Source organism: Solanum tuberosum, unplaced genomic scaffold, assembly GCF_000226075.1.
Source record: "Solanum tuberosum cultivar DM 1-3 516 R44 unplaced genomic scaffold, SolTub_3.0 scf00665, whole genome shotgun sequence".
Classification (NCBI taxonomy): domain Eukaryota; kingdom Viridiplantae; phylum Streptophyta; class Magnoliopsida; order Solanales; family Solanaceae; genus Solanum; species Solanum tuberosum.
Window position 1 is genome coordinate 47,676 of NW_006239579.1, and position 10,686 is coordinate 58,361.

General features: G+C 31.0%; 1 protein-coding gene and 1 non-coding gene across 2 annotated transcripts; both read right to left on the reverse strand.

Annotated features, from left to right (window-relative positions):
* Positions 1-401: 401 nt before the first annotated feature.
* MIR166D (microRNA MIR166d) lies at positions 402-478 on the reverse strand. The gene has a single exon (NR_127234.1). It is a non-coding gene; the product is annotated as a microRNA MIR166d (primary transcript).
* Positions 479-2,408: 1,930 nt separating this feature from the next.
* LOC102589112 (uncharacterized) lies at positions 2,409-4,602 on the reverse strand. Its single transcript, XM_006366604.2, has one exon. The coding sequence runs from the start codon at positions 4,567-4,569 to the stop codon at positions 2,593-2,595; it is 1,977 nt and encodes a 658-aa protein (XP_006366666.1). The 5' UTR covers positions 4,570-4,602; the 3' UTR covers positions 2,409-2,592.
* Positions 4,603-10,686: the final 6,084 nt, after the last annotated feature.

Below are 10,686 nucleotides of genomic sequence, written 5' to 3' on the forward strand. Positions count from 1 at the left end.
TTGGAGATTTTTTCGACGGAATGAGTTAGCCCATAGTATTTTGCTAGATTTCGTATAAATGTGTTTGGGAAATATAAAAATAAATTTGGGCTTATTTACCATACTATAATATAAATAAGAAATCAAGAAATTCAACACCACTATTCTTGAATTACAACTTGGAGTTGGACCTTTATTCTACACACGGATTCCCAATCTCCAAGACAGAACCCTTATATTAGTAGCCGAAGTAAAGGCCAACATGAGAATCAAAGTCAAGTGCACCTCTTTATCAACTGAATCACGTTTTTGGTCTAGTCGATGAAACAAGAAGAAACATATTTTTCTTTGTGAAAAAACACACCCTAAAAGAAATTATAAAATAAAAAATTAAGAACACATACTTGTTGGATCAGAGTTGAGGGGAATGAAGCCTGGTCCGAAATCATCTCATTGCATGTTACCTTCTTATGAAAGATCTCGAACCAGACGACATTCTCCTCAACAATATTACATGTCTCTCTCTTTTTATGTTGTTATTTTAGAGAAGAGAAAAAGATAGAGAGTATGTTCAAATATATTACTCTTCTTAGGGTTCTTTAGTTATATGCCATGGAAATGAAGACAGATTCTTATATAAAATAATCAAATCCACCTGCAAAAAGGTGTGTATGTACGACTTAAACTTTTTGATGAGATGGTTATTGTTTTCGCACGTCTTTGCTTAGAGAATATCTAATGTAAAGCTCATGTTATAATTCCACTTTAAAGGTTGACATGCTCAAAAGTAAATAGTAATGGAGTTTATTCCTAAGCAAACGATGTCTTTTGCTTCCCACTTAGGTAAAGGGTGGATGGCACATTATATATACGCATCTTAGTTTAACTTCAACTGACAATTAAACATTTCAATTTTGAAAAAATACACATCTAAACATTTCAATTCGTCCCATTATTGTATCAATGGAAATTTCTTTGTGTTTCGTGTACACCTGACGTTGATGTGACACATAGATTTTGAAGATGTATAAATAATCATTTTATAAGTTGAAGTATTTAACTGACTCAGTGATAACGAGTTACAGATGTCTAAATGTGAATCCTTAAAGTTGAAGTATTTAATTGTCGAGTATATATATAGCTACTTTGATGCCAAGCTTAAATATCAAGCTTGTTGGTCCACGTTTTGGAATTTCATGAGACAAAGTTACAAAGCATAAAGAACCAGAACCGTGGATATTTTAAAGGCACTTTAGTTGTTTCTAATGTTAAAAAATAATTATTTGATCCCACTTTTTGGTTTGTATGAGATACTTGAATATGTGAATTATTTAAGCTTAGACATGCCTTGCTCGAGTTGAGGGTCTTTTGGAAATAATTTCTATGCCTTGCACAGGGTAAAAATTGCTTACACTTAGCCCTCCTCAACCTTGCATATGAAATTACACTAGATGTGTTATATTGTTATTGTTACTAACTGTTCAATTTTAGCCCATTTGGTTCCACATATAGTTTTACCAGGAAATATGTCTTTGCTGTAGTTCTATTTTGAGTTAAACTAGTCGTTTGATAGAGTGTATAAAAATAATTAGTAATGCTTGTATTAGTTATGCTTGCATTAGTTATAAATAGATTATTTCTTATGCATTGTTTGATTTGATGTATTAAAAATATCATGTATTGTATAAAAATATTTATTTACAAAAATATCTTCCACAATTATTGTGAAAAAGATGAAAAGGGTTTTGAGGGGTAATTGTGTCTTTAAAATGCTAATGCATGCATTAAATTCTTTTACATTACTAATACCTAGAAATCCATGATATTAGTAATACACTCCCCTATACATAATAGAGTGTATAACTAATGCAAATATTAGTTATTCATAGCATAAGAAAGTGCACTAAACAAGATACTACTAATATACAGAGTTAATGCATACATTAATTTTGCTAATACACTCTACCAAATGACCTTGGAACCCGTACAATGCGCAAACAACGTTATAAAATAGTAATTGTTGAAATTACTGATGTGAGAAGTTTGGTTATATAATAACATACCCAATGTAATTCCACTAGTGAGGTATAAGACTGGAGAGTAGAGTGTATGAAGTCTTATCCTTACGTTGTAAAGGTAGATAGGTTGTTTCCGATAGACCTTCGACTCGACTCAAGTAAAACATATCAAATTAGGATTATGTCCTTGATAAGCTACAAGTGTGTCACGTCTTGTCTAATCACTTCTCTAATTATTGTTCGGTCTATCTCTCCTTATACCTACCTCCTCACTGAGGCATTCGAACATCTCCTCTTCCTATTTGGGGTAATATCCTTCGTAAGTTTAGTTGTATTTTTATACTTTGATTTGTTGCTTGGATTTATTGATGCTCAATATTCTTTTTATTATTAGTTTTCTTTAACTACTCATTTAAGCTAACATGACTTTATTGATAATGTTTATTCCGTACTACAACCAATACAAACAAGTACAACATGATATCTGAACTCACGAGCGAGCAACAAAAGACATAAGATAGGGGTAAGACTACAAACACACGAACCCTTTCCACACTTCACGTGTGGAATATCACTGAGTATGTTATAATTGTCGTCAACACTTCATCCATAGCACATCGTCAAATTCACCCTTTAACTTCTCTCCTACTAGTACGTTCCGTTCTGTTTCCCCTGTAGTAGTCTCCATTGGCATAGTCGAGGAGTGCCAAGCTGGAGTTCCATTCTCATATCCGTTACACGTCAATCGTCTCAATCCACTCCCATCCAATTTCACCACATATAAATCACCATACGGCTGAAACTGATTTGGCAATGACACCGGTTCTGCTGTCACTCCGCTCAAATTGCCCGTAAACAAGAGCCATTCACTGTCCTTACTAAAACATACATGATTTAATCTCTCTTTATCTACTTCCTCTGATCCCTCCGGCCCTGCCACATAGATCCTCCGGAGCCCTGATCCATCCGGATGAACAACGTAGATGCTGAAACAATTAATGTCATCCGGATTGTGCATGTTGGAAGAAAATGCAATTAGTTTCCCGTCAGGTGACCAATTTGGCATCGTATCAATCCATGCCCCATTCGTTAACTGACGAATTTCTCCTCCCTCCATTTCTCCATTGACTGCATCGATAATATACAGATTCTTATGCCCCGAACGACCTGAACGAAATACTATATGCTTTCCATCAGGCGAACAAGAAGGAAATGCGTTGTTACCAGTCTCTTCCCCTGTTAGAACTTTTATATCTACCGGAATTTCATCGTCATTAAGGTTCAATGAACTGAACGAAACACGCGCTATTTGTACAGTTGTTTTTACTGATTCAAATATAGGTCCGATTGATGTAAAAATCACGCCAGGTTCAGCTGGAGACCACGAATTGCAGAAAGATGTGCGATCTTTAATCAATGTCCATTTTTTCGATCCATCTGATTTGACGATTTCTAGTCCTGTGAATCCCGGATTGAATGCAATGAATTCACCGGACGGAGAGGATGCAGGGAAGAATCCATTAAGCCTCAGCATTTTCAGTCCGTTTTCCGGAGAAATTACAGGGTCCAAGTAAGGAATTGTTGTTTCTCCTGAACACGATTCGCCTCGATATCTGTGATAACCGAGGAAAGTCGATTCAGGAGAGAAGAAGGGATTGTAATGGTGAATGGTAGGATTAATCAATTCCGTCACCGGAAAAAACTTTTGAGACTCCACATCGAAAATCTCGATGTGGCGATAGCTCTTTCCGGGTCTTCGAGTTGCAACAGCAATAATTGATGATTTAGAGCGGTCTGATGCTACTGCTGCTGCAGGTGTAAAGCAATGCACACCAGGTGGAGTAATTCGAATCGAACCATTACTCTCATCAACCAAATTGGATAAATCGTCTGGCAAATCGACTTTGAAAATGCTCCACCATCCATCATCAGCTTGTCGATGAAAATAAATCGTCGAATCACCGGACCAAGTTGGCCAGCCACCGTGTCTACACACAATTGTTCTCATATCAGGTTTAGATACAGGGAAAACAACAATATCAGTACTCAGATCATGAAATTCATCGGTAGGCCAACGACGATTTCCATAGGACGCAACAGCAATCATGTGTCCAGATTTTGAAATCGAAGGACTATAATCAACGGATCCTTCTGGAGTCAATCTTGTTACCTCATTGTCACCTTCGATATTAGTGCAGTAAAGAGCAGAGGAGCTTGTGAATTTTTTTTCGGAATGCTGATGAGCTGAGATGTAATAGAGGCGATTATTCCGAAGAATCGGACAATCGAGAAATAAGCTATTAATTGAAGTAGGAATTAGTTCGATTCCTGAGGGGTGTTGTCTCAAGTAAATGCGAGGAGCACCTGATCTTTCAGAGACGAAGACCAGTGTTTGGTCTTCGTCAATGAATTGACCGTTGAAATTGACGGATGCACCGTCTGTGAGACGGTGCTCCGTGATTGGGGAATTGAGAAAAGACAATGGAGATTTGAGGGAGAAGATATCGAAACCGTAATTGGTTCTACCAACAGTAGAGAAGATAATTGAACCATTTGGTGATTGTGAATCCATAATAATAGTTAATAATTTTGTTGATGTGATTCTGCAGAGATGAGAAATGATAATTTATAGAGAAGTTTCAGCTGCATTTGGATATCCCATACACGTATCATAAATCTTTATTGAATGTGACATCGGATCTAAGATAAGTGGAAAAATGTTCACGTTAGCCATGACGTTTGGTCTTTTGTTTTGTTTTGACCTGTGCTTTACCCATTGTGGGGCCAAAGCGTAAGCTAAAGTTGGGGTATGTATTTGTCGAATTTTATACAAGTTTAAGTATGTATTTGTGCACACTCAAAGCCAACGTTGAAGGGCATAGATGTCAGCTGACATCAAGTTGAAGGACATAATTATATATTATGCCTTAAAAAATATAAGAAGGAACTTACAGTTAGAAACATCAAACCAGAATAAGTGATGAAGAATGATGGAGTTTCTACGTTATAATTTGTGATAAGGCACAAGTACTCCTAGAGTATACCTGAAATCTCAGAGACACATTTAAACTTAACTTAGGGTGCTATTACTAGCAAGGTAAAAAGGAAAAAAAATTGTCAACATGATATATAATTGTAATATATTTTGACTATGATCAACACTATTTATACTTGTATGTTGATAAATTTTTTTCCTTTTTACCTGGTGAAAGACGGAGAAAATAAAAGACATAAATCATAATACATAAATGTGCCCTTTAACTTGATCTCATTTTATGTTTATGTCCTCCAACTTTGAATATACACAAGTAGATACTTAAACTTGTATAAAGTAGAACAAGTAAACATACGAGTCCTACCTGGCACAATACACGTAGGACACCACGTAGGACAAAAAATGTCATGTAGGACATGTGTGTCTATTTGTTCAACTGTACACAAGTTTAAGTGTCTACTTGTGCATACCCAAAGTTGAAGGGTATAAATATGATTTGAAACCAAGTTAAAGGGCATATTTATGTATTATGCCAAAATAAAAAATAGGACTAAGAAATAAAATATATTTTGACTTATAAAATTTTCAAGTTCTTAACAATTTATAACAAGTTGAATTTTGTGTTATTTTGGCATTAATTTAAGAATTTGATTAGCAATTTAATTTTAATTAGGAGTTTTTTAAATCAGATTATCCTAATATATTTTAATTCGCGAAAGTTCAAAATATGAGGTAAATACATGAACTAAACAAAAGAGAAAATTAAATTTTAATCATATTTAAACAGTATAATTTTCTATCAATGAACCTAACCTCAAACTAGCTTCGTCCCTAATTTTTAACTATGCTCCACTCTGCGACTCGCTCCAAAAACGTTTTTTTAAAACATTGAGTTTGACTCCCATGGGAAAGGAAAAAGATTCCTTATCCCAAACTACTCTGATAGCTAGCTTTGTTTTAGTCTTTGGCTGCTACTTAAAAGTCCACAATGGCAACCTAGTTTTTAGTAAAGTTAGTTGTCTAAGCAATATATTTGGATTATATATAAAATATATATTATATGCATATTTTATAAATTAAATATTTGAATAATATTTAACTTATTTATTTTTTATTTCTATAATAATTCAGGCCTATATCTATCTACTCCTTTAGTGTTAGCACGTACTTAACTTGATATGAAAAATACTGAGTGTGAATGGAATAAGTTGGTGAGAAAACTTTAGAAGATTCAAATGGTCTAAATGGACTATTCAATATTTCATATTTAAAATTTGAAAAATGTTTATTATGTCGTTTAACGTATTAGAAATGATTTAAAAACGTCTTTTTTACTTTTATCTGAGTAAATTTGTCCTTTTAGTTTATTTTTTGGTTAAAAGTAATTTCATAGATAAAAAACGACTCAGATTGTGCTACACATATTTACAATATATAGTATTTTTTTTATTCAATTTTGATATTCGTTTGGGGTCTGATAAATTAATTTGAATTTGTGTGGATAAGTTTTACTTTAAAAGATAAAAGCGTTTAATACCAAAGACGACTCTATATCCTTGACTCATACTTGATTAACACCTCTAATTATATATACATATATTATAGTAAAGAAAATTCTTGCAACGACGAATTCAAAAGTACGAGGGTCAAACACTTAAATTTAATTAAAAAATTTACAGATTTGAAAATATATGGAAAAAAATACTACAAACCAACAATATGGTTAATAAATCAAAACATGTTTAAAAAATTATAATCAAAGAAATTTTTTTTAACTCGATAATAACATCTTCATATCATCATCATATAAATTAAAACGAAAGAAATATAAGCCATAAAGAAGATGATCCGTAATACAATACCTTTAATATTTCAAACAAGAACTACCAAATTAAATAACTTAACACTAACATAAGTTTAAAAAACTAAAATTTTAAGAAGATTAAGACGAAACGATTTTATTGGATCTTAAAAATTACAAACACAGTGTTCTAAGAAATCACTTAATTAATTAGCAGAAATTTAAAATTTAAAAAAAACCACCGTTTTATTCTGCCCCCCTAGCCCCCCCCACACAACTACATTTTCATTTTCTCAATTCTTTCTGCAAAAAAAACAAAAAACACAACATAATAACGTGTTAGAAAATCGTAACCCAACATATTATACGTTAAAATTGCAAAACATATAGTAGTATTTAAAAAAGAAGATTTCGTCCACCAAGCAGGATAAAGAGCGATACCTTTGAGCAATTTAGCGGTGCAATCTTCGTCACACTTCATCTCACAATGAGTGTATCCACCGGAGCATTCTTTTTGACAATCATTATAACAAGCTACGTAGTCAGTTGTAGCGGATTTATATGCTTCTTCAAATTTTTCTGCGTTACTATCTCCGTCAGCTATGGAGACGTAAACACATGAAGAAATCATAACGATGCATACAAGAAACATTGCAACAAGCTTCTTTGATGTCACCATTTCTATTTTTATTTTTATTTTTTGTAATTTATGTTTCGTTTTTCACTTATGTTAAGTTTTTTTGTATGTGTTTGTTGCTTTGTGTTTATTTTTGGTTATTATGTTATTAAATCTCCTATTTATAGGTGTTTTTGGGACATTTAAATACCTCAAATTAAAGTTATGGATATACATTTTTGTAGGAAAATTTTGGTTGTACAATTATTATTTTTTGGGTGGTTGGTAATAAGACTTATGGATTACTAAATAGTTAAACATGTACATATAAAGTTTCATAACTCAATTATCTATTGTTCCATTTATCTTCTTAAATTATCACTCTTTGTGTTATATAAAACACAAATCTATAATAAGTTAACATACACGTGCCTAGTATCAACTGGAAATAAATATTTGAGCAACCCAGTATTGAGGTGTGTTTTGATACCAAAAAATTATAGTTTAGGTACATAAAATTCATGATAAATTGTTGATATGAAACTTCCGAAAAAGTAAAAATTTAGATGTGCTTTTGATTATAAAAAAATAATTGTCATTTTCTAGTTTTTGTGGCAAGCAAGGTCATCAAGAAACCTACTTTTGTCGCAACCGGAGTCGCCACTAATACTCTTTTTTTAATCTTTAGGAAAGAAAAAGAAAATTTAATTTGTAGTGATATTCGTACTAATCTCCTAACAATATTAACATTATGGTAACATAGACCACCAAATGATATATGAAATTTTCATTACCAAAAAATCTATGCTATAAAATTAAAAAAGAGAAATATTGGAAACATTCTTGCACCTGATACAAAATATTAGTATTGTCCATGAACTATTGATAGCTTTAAAAATATTCTTAATTACAGTTTTAAACACTTCAGAATTTTAAACACTTCAGGGGTGATATGATTCCCGTAAAGTTAAAGTGTGTAGTTGAAAATTCGGATATAGATTAGGACGGCTTTTGGCCATTTTCTCTACATTTATAAACAAACCTTATATTGCAATCTTCTAGAAAAGTAGAAATAAGAGAGAAGTACTATTGAAAATATTTTTAAATTTGGCGCAGATTGTTAATTTTATTCTCGAATTTTTGACAGTCTTAAAAATATCTCTTTATTTTACTAACTGAACTCAAATACACCCCTGATCTTGCAACATATATGAGTGAAATACACCTCTAAATTTTGTCAACTTTAAGGTTGTTTTCAACACTTCTCTCAGCTTTATATTAAAAAACGAATAATTTGTGATAAATTTATGGGTCTTTTCAATACTTCTTTCTCGAAATAGCTTACGATCTTGGACTCAAAACATGTCAATGGCATTGTTTTAAAAGGCAAAGGCATCATTTTGAGCAGATAGATCACAACATGTAAGTTTTGAGACAATGAACGTAAATGCGATGAATTTTTAAATACTCCTAACTTATATATTAATAAAAATATAAAAATTACGAATATAAAACATTAAGATCATAAAATTTAAAAGTTAATATATGTGCTGGAAATTTTAATATAAATTTCAACATGGCTAGGAATGATACAGAAGTTTCTAAGAACCCAAACATTAGAAATATGTGTCATGAGAATGAAGTAAATTAAATGAATAGAATTTTTTTTTTAATTATTATTATTACTTGTAACATCGTTATCCTATATTTAAAATTCATAAAATTTAAATTTTGACTCATGTTCTTTCTACTCTATCTAGTTATGTCATTGCCAAAATAATATCGCACATCAAATGAAAATTATATAATTACAATTGACTTGAGATAAACAACAATAATTAAATAAATAAATTCATTTTATTGAATATTAAAAATGAACAGTGTCACAGATGAATTCTCCATCTTTTGTAACACGTAATGTTCAAACCCTATTACTTTTTTTCTAATCTTAATTAACTAATATACATATAATCTTATCCACCAAAATAATAATAATGGCAAATACAGTGGTAAATATAAATGAATAAACTAATTGAAATGGAATATGAATCCACTTTTTTATTCCTTTTTTCCTATTTTTGCTATATTAAGGAACATTTTTGCATCCTTTAATCCATCTTCACGACTTCAAATTATATTTTAATCAAAACTTTCGGTATCTTCTGCAAAAATAAAAAAGTATATTAGAAAACGGAAAATAAGAAAACATTTTTATGTTTGCACAATTATGAATATTTATCAATATGTATATCGTAAATATCAATATGTTATAATAGGTTAAACTACATTTAATTTATTAAAAAAATATGTATCGTATCGCATGTTGAAATTATATATACTAACAGTATAAAAAATATTTACCTTTGAGTACTTTCTTGTCGCACTGATTTTCACATTTTTCATCACAATAATTAGAATTATGTCCTGCATTTGAGCATCCTTTTTCACAATTGTTGTAACAATTTCTGTAAGCATTTAACACTTTTCCTAATGCTTTTTTAGATTTTTCTTCTTTACTTTCTTCATTAGCCATGGAGACATGTACATATGAAGAAATCATAATAATGCAAACAAGAAATACTACAACTTTCTTTGATGCCTCCATTTTTTATTTTTTATTAATATATGTTGTACTTCACTTTTCTTTTCTTTTTTAAAATGTTTTTTTTTTTTTGGATGATTTGGTTATGCTATTGAATCTTCTATTTGTAGATGTTTTTGGGACGTTTAAATACCTCAAGTTAAAGTGATGGATATCCAGATTTGTATGAAAGTTTTGGTTGTGCTTGTTTTTTGTTTTCCTAATTTCCTTATAGAATCTAACTAATTAGTATATACTAGTGTAAGCTAAGAGATTAATAGGTGTTATATAATTTCATGATTAGTGGTGGCAAATGGGCGGGTTGGATAAAAATGGATTGGGTAACAAATGGGTTGGGTAAAATACTAGTTTATCCATATTTTATCCATATTTTCATGAGTAAATAGTACTCTACTTTATAAGAATTCAACATGGAGAAAATATTTTAGTCTTTTTTTAGATGAAATATGTTGAAAATGCTTTATTTAGTTTTATTGTATCATAAAAGTAAAAAAAATCCTATAACTTTTCAATATAAAATAAATTTATGTTTTCCTTGAAAACAAGTAGATTTTTGACTTATTTTCTCATGCTTGATGGTGAGTAGAAATTTTTATTTTTGGAAAAGATTTGTAGTGTTTGGTTTATGAATGAAAAATATCTTTTATTTTTACTAGAGTAGAAAATATTTTTTAA

Coding starts and splice junctions, on each gene's coding strand:
- LOC102589112 (XM_006366604.2), bottom strand. CDS start 4,569: ATGGATTCACAATCACCAAATGGTTCAATTATCTTCTCTACTGTTGGT.